We start from the raw sequence: 14972 nt of genomic DNA on the forward strand, positions 1-14972 counted from the left end.
CTGCACATGTAAAGTGGCCTGCATACATCCTCACACGATTTTATAGATATCGATCTATAAAATAGATCGATAGATGATAGAAGATAGATACATACATATAGATAGATAGATAGATGATACATAAATAGATGATAGATAGATAGATAGATAGATAGATAGATAGATAGATAGATAATAGATAGATAAATGATTGATAGATAGGTAGATGATAGATGATAGATAGATAAATAGATAGATCAATTGATCTATGGGGCATGTCTTTAATTCCACCACCTGGAAGAAATAATTCTACGTGGAGAAAAAAAGTAAAAACAGGTCTCAAAGCAATGTCTATAAAAGGATTCCATTTTTACTTTTGCAACTATAAAATACACACATATTCAGGATACACAGTGAGAGCCTGTCTCAAAAATATATATGCATATAGACATTTATGTGCAACACAGACTTTTACTCATAGGGAAAGCTGGAAAGTTTTATATCAAAATATATATTTTTAGATTTTTCTGAAATTTTGGCAGCTTTTGCAGTAAAATCTTTTTTAAAAAATAATCTTCTTGGTAGTCTCTAAATTTTAAAGTTTATTTGTTTTGTATTTTGTGTGTGTGTGGATGTGTAGGTTGAGGACAACTTGCTGGAGTGGGTTTTCTTCTTCTACCAAGTGGGCCCCCAGGACAAACTCAGGCTGTCAGGCTTGGCAGCAATCTTCTTTATCTGTTGAGCTATCTCACCAGCCCAGTTCTGAACCTGAGGCTCATCTGGAACTCACTCTGAAATCTATAGCGAAACTTTTCAGTGTTTCAGGGTTTAACCGGCAAATAAAAATTGTATACATTCAAGACACGCACAGTGCTGGGCATTTTCTTTTATAATAAGAACAAAAGTAATTGTTACCTTAGAAAAACAATTCCATGGTGTTAGGCAGAGTTGTGCCTGTGTGGGTATTGCTGTCATCTGTAGCCCAAGCTACCCCAGTTCTCTTAAGCATTTGAAAGAGTTCTACTCACGAACAAAGATCACGGGAGCTAAGCACAGTGGTACATGTCTGTCATTCTAGAATCTGTGCAGCTAAAGCAGGAGGACTGCAGTTCAAGGCCCCTCTGGGCTACGATTGCAGGATCCTGGTTAAAGTTGCAAAAAAACCCCAACAAAACAAAACAAAAACCCCGTTTCTTGTGGCGCAGGACATGGAACCCATGACCTGACACGGTAGCCAGTTATTCTGTCCCCGATCCGGGTTCATGACGGGTTCAACTTATGGACTTCAAATGTCTCAGTTTATGGGAAAAGTTTAATTATTGCAATTCAAAGAAAAAGACTGGTTTCTCCTCCTTCTTCTTTTTTCTCCTCCCTAGCCAAGCTCTTTTCTCTGGTAGATTTAAAGAGCTTTGTGAATCCCATGTAGATGATTTTGCCAGTCACTTCTGTGGCATAAAAGGGCTGCAGCCTACTCTCTTGTACAGCAAGAAAAGCCTAGGAATTCACGTGTCTGCGTTCTGACGCTACTTTGCACACCAGAGTGAATTCAAATCAAACGTGTTTTGCTTTGAGGTCGTGCTTCACTATGGAGCTGTGGCGGGCCTGAAACTTGCTAAAGACACCATGTTGGCCTTGAATTCAAAGAGATCTGCCTGCCTCAGTCTCCTTAGGACTGAGATGAAAGGCATTCAGTACCACGCTGGGCTAAAACAATGTTGGTTTAAGGTATAAAAAATGAAAAGACTCTGCGAGAACAGGAAGTGACCTTCACCACTGTACCACCTCTCCAGCTCTCTAGAGTCGTCCTAGAAACAGGAAGCCATGCCATTTTATTGTCCTTACTGGATACTATCAAAAGGGATTGATGATGAGTGGATGGGTCCCAGGGTAACAGGTCGGACCAGTGGCTTTCCCAGAGAAACTCAGCCTCATGGTCAAGTAAGATATAATTAAACACACAGAGACATAAACACACATACACACACGTGCACACGTGCATGTGCACGCATACACACACACATCTTATGAAGATCAAAGGGAAAGGATACAGTGGTACAATACTTATAATTTGTTTTTAAAAATTAGAGTGTAAAATAAGCATAGACAAAAACAAAAAGAGACGCCTGATATAGCTGATTGTTTATTGGGTGGGCACAGTAAAGACAGGTCAGGCGTTTCACCTTTGGGTCGTCAGTCCCCACTGTCTCAAGAATTACAAAGTCTGAACTGGAAATCATAAAAATGAGACACAGTCCCAAAGTGACTTCCTTCGGGTTTTCTACATTCTGGCCAACACTGTGGATTTCACCGGTGAAACTCAAGGCATAGTATATTGAATGTGAGAAAGGGGTTGCTTATTTATTAGTTTTTGAGACAGACATTTATGTAGCCCTGGAGTACTAGGATTGTAATGCGCCCCACCATGACGCTTGAAATGGGGTTTTACTGGTGAAGTTAAAGGTATTCAATATAAAGGCCTTTTCAGAAGCTCTTAAGGCCATCCCTACCCTTGTATCAACAGTGTGGTCTAAGGACAAACCAGCAAGGTTTGGAATGGCTCTGGAGGCTTCCCAGAGTCCAACAGAACTATTCACTAGAGCTGTGTATAAACCCAGGAAGCTGTGCTTCTCTTTGAAGTATTTCCATAGCTCCTCTGATGGACCTTCTGTGCAAAGTATGATTGGGATTTCAAGAAGGGCTGGCCCTTTACCAAGCCTACAAAGCAGGTTGAATTAAAGGTCTGTACTTGTGAAATTGTTAGTTTATAAGTTCCCAGGTTTCTAACAGAGGTGAGCCTTCCTCCACGGATTCATTAAGCCTGGTAGTAAGGTGGTCAGGGAGGAGCTAAAACTCTCATTGTATCAGGTCTTCTAGAATCTTCTTTGTTGCAACTGTTCTCTACCAAAAGATTCTGGGTTGCCCTTGGCCAGAGCACCTTTGGGCAGCCACAACAACAGGCAAATGTGAAACATGCAGACTTGAGGAAGGAATCCCTCCATGCATTTGTGTTTCTGTCTGATGCTAAGCCTCTGTCTTCTTCAACAATGTAGTTCATAAGCCCCTCCCTCCCCCTAAGAAGTAATACAGGCTTGTCTAGTGGATGCAACAAATGAATAAGAATTCTGTCACCTATAAAGTCTAATTCAATAACTTACCTGTCATTGTTCTTCATTCTGTTATTGACAACACGTTTTTACAGCAAATAATCTATTGCTTGCTCTGGGTTAAGCTAGTACTGTAAAAGTACTAAATAGTAAACAAGCAAAAAAAATCACGGCAATTCTATGATTTCATCCTCTTGATAATGCCAATTGCAACGCCACTCCCATATCCAGATGCAGAGAGCTAAACCTTCAATCTGTAAAGCTAGGTCCATTTGTTTCCAAACACACTCCCTACTCAGAATTACCAGAAAAAGCAAGCATTCAGAAACTGAAGATTTCTTTCGCCACGCTCTTCATGCCTCGACCCCCGTGCTGGGATTTGAACCCAGGGTCTTACACACATCAGACAAACGCTTACCACAGAGCCATGTTCCCAGGATTCACGACCTGGGTTATTTATTCATTATATGCTGTGCATGGTTTTGTTGGTACTTCAACATTTTATCAGAAGCACTTTTGGGGAGGAAAAACTAGATGGATGTCGGATTATGTGAGCCAACTTACGAGATCTTTCACTTGTAATTATTTTGATTGGCATGTGGTCAGAGATATCCAATGACCTCTTGGAGCTGTGGATTAAATCAGTCCCAGGAAATCTGACTTTGCTCCATATCTCCAGCCTACCCAGGCTCCCTGTATGCCCTTCCCACACGCACCCCTTCTGCCTGCCAATCTAGATGACAAAATCCTCTGCTTCATGCTCTCTGACTTGGTACAGGGGCGGCTTTCCCGTAGATACCTACCTGCCTTCTACCTTGGTTAACACCTGGGTCTTGCAGCACGCAGCTCTTACACTAACACACTTTAGATAGCTACTCCATTCCCGCCCTCTGCACCTCTGTCTGACCCCGCGGGCAACCCCCTTCCTGCCATGGGTGAGATGGCTCAGTCAGTGAAGGTGCTTGCTGCCAAGCAGGATGAACTAACTTTTTTTTTTTTAATAATTATTTATGATGTATACAATATTCTGTCTGTGTGTATGTCTGCAGGCCAGAAGAGGGCACCAAACCCCATTACAGATGGTTGTGAGCCACCATGTGGCTGCTGGGAATTGAACTCAGGACCTTTGGAAGAACAGGCAATGCTCTTAACCTCTGAGCCATCTCTCCAGCCCCAGGATGAACTAACTTTGATTCCAGGGTTGTACAGGGTGGAAAGGGGCAACGGATCCCCAAACATTGTCCTCTCAGCTTTATCTGTGCACCACGGCATAAGCACACCCCTGCCAGAAAGAATAATTGAACACATGCACTAATAATTATAAAACATTCTCTGTGTTTTTGTCTTAATATATGCAGCCCTGGCTGACCTGGAAAATACTCAATAGACCAGGCTGGCCTTGAACTCACAGAGATCTTCCCACCTCCGCCTGCCGAATGCTGGGATTAATGGTGTGAACCACCATGGTTGGCTTCTGAAACATGTTTTTTTATTTTGTTTTTTTTTTTGTGTGTGTGTGTGTTTTTAAAAACACAGTTTCTCTGTGTAGCCCTGGCTGTCTTAGAACTTGCTCTGTGCTCCGTAGACCAGGTTGGCCTCAAATTCAGAGCCTCCTGAGTGCTGGGATTAAAGGCATGTGCCATCGCTACCCAGCTGAAACAATTTTTTTTAAAGAACTCACTGTGTTGACTGTGCTCACTTCCAGTCCAGCCTTGCACGTGGCTCTGTACTGACCCATGGACTTGTCCCCCTCCGCCACACAGTAAAAAGCTTGCGTGGAGGGCTTTATTTCAGTCCTGGCACTAACAGGAGCTCAGGACGTGTTAGATAATGAATGAATAAACCAGGAAATAATTAGCCAGTCTATAGAAGAGGAGAAGAAAAAGCAGGGTCAGCAGGCACCAGTCTCCCAGGGTCTGAGGGCTAGCGAACCTTAATTATTTCTCTTAGTCCCTGGGTTTAAAATGATTTCCAAGCCGAAGCGTGTCGTCGTTTGGTGCACTATGAGAGGCAATAGCCTACTTAATTCTGAGTGCTCAGTTTCCAAACGCTGCCAGCTCCTGCTCAGAGATACTATGCCAGCCGCCGGCATCCCTCCGGTGTCCACTGTGTGCCAGAACTGGCAGTTCGCAGAGGCCTTGCTAACTCTGAGCTGTCCACTTAAGTGAAGAAGATACCGAGACTGAGACACAGACCAACCCATGACCCGAGGAGAGCTCAGGCTTGATCAGACCGGGGGACTCAGGCCTAATGAAATAAACTATTCCCAGCAGAGCCCGACCCTGCAGAATGTAATTCTGACCACACCGTGCAGATAAAAATAATTCAGCCATTTCCTCCCAGTAAACTCTTGGGCACAAACCAAGAAGCCTGCAGAAGAGTGTTCCGATGCTACTGTACAACTGTAAATATTTAGTTTTCCTGCCTCCTTAGCGGTGGTTAATCAGCAGGAATGCATCGAGATTTCTGGTGGGATCATTCTGCACAGAGTGGCACTATCACCCCGTGCTCTGCGGAGTATTTAGCACCTTGGATCTAATCGATGCCAGTGACAGGGACATCCGGGAAAGCATATTTCTAAATGTTTCCCAGGCTAGAGACATCTCAGATCCCAGCCTTCTGGCTGGGGTTAGCTTGGATTCTTCTGCAGCAGAGGAATCCAGGAAGGGACTGAAAAGGGATCCAGACCAGGGTTTGAACAGGTAAATGAAGTCTCAGGTGTCAGACTGCTCAGCAAAGGCCTGTCTGTGGGTAAGTCCAGAGTCTCTAGAGCTGGGAGGACAAACTCATCCTCAAATGGAAAACTGGGCTCATGAGCTGTTACATTTGAGGTCAAAATGACCCAGACGATTGATGGATGAGCAGGCAGTGGGAGAGACCTGGGCACTGGATCTGGCTGACACAGAGGTCTGATGGATGAGCAATGGGGAAAGGCCTGGGCACTGGATCTGGCTGACACAGAGGTCTGAAGGATGAACAGGCAGTGGGAAAGGCCTGGGCACTGGATCTGGCCGACACAGAGGTCTGATGGATGAGCAATGGGGAAAGGCCTGGGCACTGGATCTGGCTGACACAGAGGTCTGATGGATGAACAGGCAGTGGGAAAGGCCTGGGCACTGGATCTGGCCGACACAGAGGTCTGATGGATGAGCAATGGGGAAAGGCCTGGGCACTGGATCTGGCTGCCTCCAAGCCTCCTCTTCACAGCCTGCAGGGAATCCCAACATGCCAAGAAGGCGCAGTGATGGAGAGCTTACCTAGCATGCAGGAGGCGCTGGGCTGAATTCCTACGACCACATGAAAAGAGAAACACACTGTGTGAGCAGAGGAAGAGCAGCAAGGGAGTCCAAGCCATCTCAGGGCGCTCTAATGTTTCGAAGGTTCTGCCTTGGCTTCAGCTATCCCAACACCTCTGTTATTGCGGCGATCACCATGCCTGTCAAACTTGCAAATATGGCCCCCTCCAGAGAGGTCCTTAATGTTCTCAGAGCCATCCCAAAAGAGAATCTGTGTCCTCAGAGGGGGAGACATCCTAAAACCAGCTCCCCCACCCCAAATCAGCTGAAGTTTGAAGTAAAGGGAATGGTCACCCATCTCCGACTCAGTGATCAGACGCCCACAGCAAGAGCAGTGGGGGGGCAACAGCTAGGTTTCTGCAAACTCTGTATTCCTTTGTTTCCTCCTTCTCAGTTACTTGCAGTTTATTCTCTGCAGCTCTGCTGTTTGCAGCTTTCAAGTAGCCTTAAATCCTTTTACAACAAGGCCAGTATAAATAAATAAAGCACAGAAATAAAACCCGCGGCTGCTGCTGTCAGCACTGCCAGACTGGGTACAAGGTTTGGGCTCTGATGTAAGAGGAGGGAGGTGCTCCCGGAGGAAGCAGAAGGAGGGGAACCGCCACAGAGCCCTGGGGGACAGCTGGCCCTGGATCCTGCCGCCCTGCTCCAGCTCTAGAGTCCCAGGGCCTCCTGCAAGGTGCCAGCCTCCTAGGCCTCCGCACCACTGCCCTTAAAAGATGGGGGAGAGAGTGGGGGCGGGGCTAGTGCTGTGCCACTGCGCCTAATAGCAGGGTCTGTAGAGTTTGGTCCCCAGCACTGCAATAACAAGACAAGACAAAACAAAAGGGATTTGACGGAATGATTTCACATTCTCCCTCATTCCCAAACACTGGGATTTAAGATATCTTTTCTGTCTGTTCAGCGTAGCTGACGGCCTCATCCATCCACAAGTACCAGGCAGGGCTGTTAGCTGAGCATCTGTTTGCACTGATAAACGTGAGCCACACTGGTGAACAGTGTGTGTGTGTGTGTGTGTGTGTGTGTAAATTTATTATTATTGTTTTTATTACTGTTTTGCCTCTCACAAAAAATGTAGGGTTACCCATTTCATGGTGAAGGAAACTAGGGTATCATTGAATAATTTATTGACCAAATTTTCCATTGTGAGAGGAGATTTAAATATTGGCTTTTATCTTTAGCTTGACAATCTGGTAAGTTTCCTCACTCCCAAATAAGCTTTGTTACAGAGAGCAGCGCTATGTGCTCGCCTCGTAATAATCAAAAGAATAGTAGCACATGCCTAAGAAGTGGAAGGCGCTGGGACATGGCGGGACATTCTCTTTGCTTTCCAGTTAAAGGTTCGGGTCTCTGAGGATGTCCCCAGTTTCACAGTCCCATAGCCACTGCTCTAAAGAGGAACTTAGGATATACAATACCCAACATCACAGCAGATGCCTGGAACAGGGCTCCTCAAACTTTACCCAAAGATCTTGTCAAAAGGTAGCCTTGGGTCAGTGCATTCTCATCATACTGGCTTGGTTTCCTTTATTTCTAATGTTTTGCCATTTGGGGGCTTGTCCTGGCCAGAACTAAAGACTGACCTAAGTGTGACTGCCATGTGCAAGTCTCCACTTGACAGTCCCAACCCTCCGTTACCTGCTCCGTCCATCTTATACTCAGAGCTAAGATTCCCTCCCCATCACCTGCGAGGTCTGGTCCCACATAACGAGGGGCAGCCTCTACACTAACAGTCCACTGCAATCGTTCAAACTAGTCAGCTCTAACCCAGTTCTTTCTGCCAGGCCTGTTCCTTTCGGTGGAAACTTAAATAACAGCTTCTGCCTTCATTCTCTTCCTTCTGCCCCTGCCTCTTTAATGGAGCCATTGATTTCCTATACGGGCCTGCTTGCCTTGCATGCTCTTTCTCTTGGGAACTACGCATAACGCGTTGTGTTAGGCACATGACTGCCAGCTCCTGACCTGGATAAATTCCTAAGTATGATTATTCTTACTCCTGAATAAATGACAAAAATCTTAGGCCACCCGGGGATAGCGCCGTCAATGCATCGGGCCTATGGCTCACCCTTCGGCGGCCAGGCCGCGTCTAACTACGGAGCTACCACTGAACAAGGTGCTAGGCTGGCAGGGGGAAATGATAACATCTTATGCATGCTGGGCCTCAGCCAGGAGCCAGCGTCTGCTCAGGGGTCCCTGGACAACTGCCAGAATGCTGCCTTACATTCCAGCAAGGGGATTTCCCATGATTCACAAGGGGGGAGCTAAATAAAGAGCCGCAGCGGCAAGGAGGCTTGGCCTGCAGCCTTTGAACTATTATAGCTGGCGCAGTGGTAACCCAGGTGACTCGGGGCCCAAGGGCGACAGGGTGGCTGGCACACGACCTTGCTGCTGGCTCCCTACGTGAACTACGGCAGAGTAGCCCAAGATGCCCAAGGGCATTTTCAAGACACCCAAGTCAGGAGGCCCCGGGGGATAAGCCTTTGAACCCAAGCAATTTACTGTCCCCTACAGCAAGAAACTACCCAAGTGTCCAATTACCCTTCTGCCTGGAGAGACGCGAAGGCCCCGGTACTGCGCCAGACACCCGGGGCTTAGGAAAGCGTCCGCAGACGTGCTCGCCACGTGTCCGAGTCCAACAGCAGCGCACTTCACCCCGGGCTGCTCCGGTTTATGTGTCACCAATTAAAGCAAACCCTGATTGAGAACTATCAATTTCAAGTCGTTCACGCGGCTTAGCTCAGCTAATCCCCACAGCTCTGTAGTAGCTGCTGTGTAAATCCTTGCTCTCAAGATGAGGAAGAAAGAGCTGAGTGGCTCACAGGGGGGACCGGTTCATCCGCGGGGCCACAGCAAAGCAGGCCCACCGCCTCCCGTCCTCCATTGCGGCCACGCCCTTGGGCTGTGGGGCAGTGCCGGTCCTGGATAAGCATTAAACGCCACAGGGAGGTCTCAGTACCAGCAGGAAGCGCATAATCCCTCCCATCCCAGACCTGCAGAATCAGAATCCAGAGCTGGGGGTCAAGAACTTGTGCCTTACAAACTCTCTTCCTAATCCTGCTATAGGCAGAATACACTGATCAGGACAACATTGATGAGAATTCCCTTTTTCACTCCCTTCCTTCCTCCCTCCCTCCCTCCCTCCCTCTCTCTTTCCCTCCCTCCCTCCCTCCCTCCCTCTCTCTTTCCCTCCCTCCCTCCTTCCTTTCTTTTGAAGATAGGGTCTCATGCACTTCCAGGGCTATAGTGAGACCTTGTCAGAGAGAGGGAGGGGAGGGAAGGGATAAGAAAGAAGAGAGTTCAGCTGAAGAATTGCCTGCATCAGATTGGTCTGTACGTATGCCTTGATTATTAATATACGTAGTGGGAGCTAAGCTTCTTTGGGCTGCACCATTCTTGGGCAGACGGTCCTGCTATACAAGAAAGCTACCTAACCATGATCCAGACATCCAACAGCATCTTCCATGGCTCCTGCTTTCCTCCAACACAACAGAAACTGTGGGACAGCACAAGCTTGTCATCTCAGGTTTGGGAGGTAGAGGCAGGAGGATCAAGAGTTCAAGTTCACTCTTAGCTACAAGAGACTAAACCTCAAGGATTTTTTTTCAATATGTACATAATTTTAAAAATGTGTTCAGGGCTGCAGAGATGGCTCAGCAGTTAAGAACACTGGCTTCTCTTCTAGAGAACCTAGGTTCGATTCCCAGAATACACAAAGCAACTAACAACCATCTGTAACTCGGGTTCCAGGGCAACCGATCCCCTCCCCCTCCTCAGGCACCCAGCACACATTTGGTGTGTAAACGTACATACAGGCACAACACGTACACACACAAATAAAATAAGAATAAATATAACCATACTGAGTATCTCCTTTCATCCATTTTGTATTACGTCATAGACATTTTTATGTTAATAACTTTTTAAAAAGTGTTATTTTAGATACTACTTAGTACAAATAAGCCCCAGCTGTGTGTTTGGCACTGAGACTAGTTGCAGGCTTCTTCTATGAGGGATAATTCCGTAGTGAACGTATTTTTTTAAAAAACAGTCTCACTCCTTCTGTAGTCTGGCTTCAAACCTTGGCAGTCCTCCTGCCTCAACCTCCTAAGTGCTGGGATGACGGACATCAGTCATGACAGCCAGCTTCTAGGAACAACATTATACACACATATTTCTGATTATTTTCTTATATAAAGACCAGGCCCTAGGTCCAATAAATAGGGACCCCTGTCTACATACCCAGTGGCTTGGTAGAGAGTCTGAATTACTAGCTAAAATCAAGTAATATTAATTCATACACATTTATCATTAATTTATCAGATTAAGAATATCCTGTGCTTGTTTTAATTTGTGTTTGGTTACCAGTGTGGCTACACATTACTCATATTAACCGGCCACTTGAATTTCACCTCCTGTAAACTGCCTACTCACACCTGTTCTCTAATTAATATATTCCCTTTTCCTCGTTAATCTGTGAACATTTTGTAGACCATTAAGAATACTATGTATTTTATTTTTTAAAGATTGAGTCCCTCTACATAGTTCTGGCAGTCCTGGAACTCACTCTGTAGGCCAGGATGGCTTTGAACTGACAGAGATACACCTGTCACTGCCTCCTACATGCTGGGGTCAAAGGCGTGTGCCACGACACCATAACCGTGAAAACCATAACTGTCGGCCATTAAACAGCAGCTCACCAATGTGGTGGAGATCGGAGAGGGACAGTCAACGCTAAATCATATTTCTATAAACTATCCTAGAATAAACATACAGTTCTCGTTTTGCTATCTCCTTTTAAAGCAACGGCACCATAGCAATGACAGGCAGCTTTGGAGGTTGACTTCTAAACCTTTGTTAGATAGAGGTTTCCTCTCTCTTCCTGGCTAACCTACTAGAGGACACCTGGACGGGACTGGCAGTTCAATGTCCAGGCCCAGTGACCACAGTTTGGGCGGAGCATTTTCCAGGAGTTCTTGTCTGAATTGGAGACTACAATCCGGGGTCTGAATTCTGAGTTCCTGGGCACCATCCCAGTGAGCCAAGTGATTACAGGGAACCAGAAAGACAGGATCCGTTTCCCCTTCTGGGAGGACGGCACTGAGCATCCCCTAGAATGGCGGCCACTGTCACAGACTTGGACCTCCCAGGCCGGGAGCATCTTCACCCTGTTAACGGCACAAGTGCAAAGTGGAGCGGGCCAGGCTGAGCGGGCAGGTAGAGGGGTAAGGAATGAAAAGGAGACAGGAAGCCACTTTTCTCCAGGGCCAACCCAGGGTGCTAGGTACGTGCCTGGCATTCAAGTCCGCTGTCTGTCTCTCACACAGGCTTTGCCTGCCACGGTACAGGCTGCAATTAGTCAAAAATAAAACAGGAAGCACAGAACCAAGCAGCGAGAGTGGGCTGCAGCCCAGAATAGAGGCTGAGGCAAGGGGACCTGTCTTAGAGGAGAACTCTGCAGTCACAGCTGTCTCTTCTCTGGATACAAGAAGACAGATGTCACGGACAGGTGATGAACGAAACCAGGTTCCAATCGTTCCCATGTTATACCATTCCAAGATGAGAGGGATCAGGGGAGAGACCCGTTTGTATTGCTCACTGGGCTCGTAAATTTTGCCTACTAACGTGGAGATCTTTGGGGATGCTTTTAAAACCAGGAGCTCAGGGGTCAACAAACACTGAGAGATGAAGAAGAGAAGTGCATAGCTGACAGAGAAATTTTGATTTTGGCCTTCTGGCATCCATTCCCCCTTCCCTCAATCACAGGGCCTCACTGACCTCATCACACCCCCCTTTTCCACACTCAGGCAGGGAGGGTCCCACGGACTAGACCCTGCTGTACCTGTCTGAGGGCTGGTGGTGTCGGAACACTCATGATACTCTCGCAATGATAAAACCATCATTAGACATTTGTGTAAGGCACTGTTGTTCAAATGAGTCTCAACCTGTGCGTTGAGACCGATCTGTGGGGTGTCGAACAACCTTTTCACGGGGTCACATATTAGATACCCTGTACATCAAATATTTGCATTATGATTCATAACAGCAGCAAAATTACTTATGAAGTAGCAATGAATATAATTTTATGGTTGGAGTCACCACATGAGGAGCTGTATTAAAGGATTGCACCACTAGGAAGGTGAAGAACCACTTCAACACTTTAAGGTTTCTATGGCTCTCTGGGTGACATTCTAAAGACTCCCATGGAGCTGACTGCGCCCTAGATTGCCTCCTGAATGGAAGTAGGAACAACAGCAAAGGTGCCTTCCTCGAGAAAAGGATCAGGCCTGGGAAGGAATGTATATTTCCAGCCAATCTGATACCTATTCCAATAGGGCATGTACCTGCAACAGAGAAGTGGTATGGGGTTAGGATTTGACTGCTTTAAACACAGAAGAAAGACAGAAAGAACCACACACTTTGAGAAAACTTGTAGTTAGAGATATCTACTTCCCAGTAAAGCGTAGTGTTGAGAAAACCCTACTGTGAGGGGTACGGGTCAGAACATTCTGTTCCGATCCGCTGGTGCCTAGAAAGGCAGCTTGTCCAGCCTTGCTGCTGACTGTGGATTCTTCTAAACCTTGGAGTGACTGCATTCTCTGTCTTCCTGCTCTGTAGGCTCCAACACTCTTTAGTGGCACTGGCTAGAATCTGGAACCAGGATTCTGTTTTTAGTTTCTTCTTTTGAGACAGGTTCCCCTGAAGTCCAGACTGGCCTTAAATTCCCTAAGCAACAGAGGATGACCTTGAACTGCTGATTCCGTCCTCTCTGCTTCCCAAGTACTAGGATCACAGCCACAACCCACCACACCTGCTGGGAATTAAATCCAGGGCTTTGTGCAAGCCAGGCAAGCCCTCTACCCACTAAGCTACACCCCCAGCCAAGCCTGGAATCCTGAATGTAGATAGGGTAGCTCTTGGGTCAGGGCTCCTTCTCAGAGGAGTCTTACTTAGAGCAAGTGGTTAAATCATTAATTTCTGTAGAAGGCAAACCCAAGCAGACAGATCTCCACCATTGGAGTAAGTAACCCAGTACTTCTCTACCTCAATGGAGTTGTTGTCTTTAGTACATGGCTAGAAAACTTCTGGTGTTCTACCTACCTGACAGCCACAGCAAACACTGGGAAGAGCTGAGAAGGGTCACCCTGACTCTCTCCACTCAGACCAAGTCGCTGCTGGATTTCCTCCCTGTGGTCTTTTTATTTTCCTCAGACTTTGGACTATCAGAAGTTTTCCTCAGCTCCATGTGTACACCTGTGGCCTTCCTCTGACCCACAGAAATAGTGAGCAGATCCGTCCCCATTCCAACGGCCTCTATGGGAGGACCCACAACAACAGGCACCATAAGCCATAGGCACAGAACGGCCAAACCAGGGCTGGTGGTGTCCCACAGTACATCACAGGCTTGGAGGCCTTCCCTACATTTCCCGTGAGCCACTGAACGGTCAGTTGATTGACACAAGAAAGAAAGGACATACAAGAACCACAAGGTGACATTCAGGCCAGGGAAGTCCCCCCAAATATCTGGCTTGTGATCGCCACCCTGGCCACCAGTTTCCATGAGAAAAGTAGGAAGAAGGGAGGAACTGAATGATCTCTGGAACATTCAGCCCAGTGCACCTTGCGGCAGGTCATCACTGGTAACCGTTATGAAACCATGGAGCAGCTCTTTCCCCACAAGTTCCCTCTTTCTTATATAGGGCACTGACCACAGGCACTTTGGAGGCCTTGCTGTATGGCCATGTGGTCTTGTCCCAGGCTAAATGGGCACAGGACATACGCTGGCGTTGATGTGGGATATTCTTTGGGGACCTTCTTTTTATAGAAACCATGAATACCCTAGCCCAGAATGGAGAAGTAGAGGAAAGCTTGGAAGACATCCCAGGGGCTGGTTGGCAGCCCCAGGCTCACAGCTTTGCCCAGCCAGACAAAACCCGCAGGGTCTGTTTTCCCTTCTGCCGTCTTCTCGGCTTGGGACAACATGGCTGGCTGGGGACTTCTTTCAAGTGCTGAGTGCAGGGGCCCTTCACAGACCCAGCTGGCTTCTGGGAAGTTCTTCATAGTACTAAGAACTGGCAGACTACCCCCTGAGCTCCATTCCTCTCAGAAGGGACTGGTGTTCCTTAGATGTGTGTGCCTGTGCGTGTGCACACACATAGGTTTCTAGTTATGTTCTCATCTTCCCAAATACTCCACCTGCATTGTAATTCACTGCTGCTGTAATTCGTCTCATGGCAAGAAGAAGCTGTTCTTCACCATGACTTCCAAACGCATTTGAATTAAGTCACAGGTCCTCTTCTGCCTTCAGCTGTTATGAAGAGAAAAGTGTGTGTGTGTATTTATGCATGTCCATATGTGTGTGCCCTTGTATTTAAAGTTGGGTCTACATGAAGAAGTTACAGCACTGTCTGCTTTTAAGCATTCCAGTCCAGGTCCCCAAGCTCTAGCTTGACACTGGGGGTCTTTGCAGACCAGAAGGGCTTAGGGCTCTGTTAAGAAAATCAGGGTTGGAATCCTGATTCTGCCACTTGCTTAACTGATTCTCTGGACAAGTTCCTTTCCTCTCTGTGCCTCAGTTTCCTAACATATAAATTGA

At 46.9% G+C, this 14972-nt stretch overlaps 1 protein-coding gene across 13 annotated transcripts in view; it reads right to left on the bottom strand.

Moving 5' to 3' along the window:
* Atxn7l1 (ataxin 7 like 1) overlaps positions 1-14972 on the bottom strand; it is a 208316-nt gene that overhangs the window by 71771 nt on the left and 121573 nt on the right. The window contains exon 1 of one of the 13 annotated variants that reach the window (XM_050122283.1): positions 6341-6359. The exons of the other annotated variants lie outside the window; for them this stretch is intronic. Coding sequence (XP_049978240.1) covers positions 6341-6347 — 7 coding nt within the window. The 5' untranslated portion in view covers positions 6348-6359. Of the gene's footprint in view, positions 1-6340; positions 6360-14972 lie in introns of those variants that run through there. 13 annotated transcript variants of the gene reach the window in all.

Source organism: Alexandromys fortis, unplaced genomic scaffold (genome assembly GCF_014885135.2).
Source record: "Alexandromys fortis isolate MF-2015 unplaced genomic scaffold, M_Fortis_MF-2015_v1.1 scaffold_201, whole genome shotgun sequence".
Taxonomy (NCBI): Eukaryota; Metazoa; Chordata; class Mammalia; order Rodentia; family Cricetidae; genus Alexandromys; species Alexandromys fortis.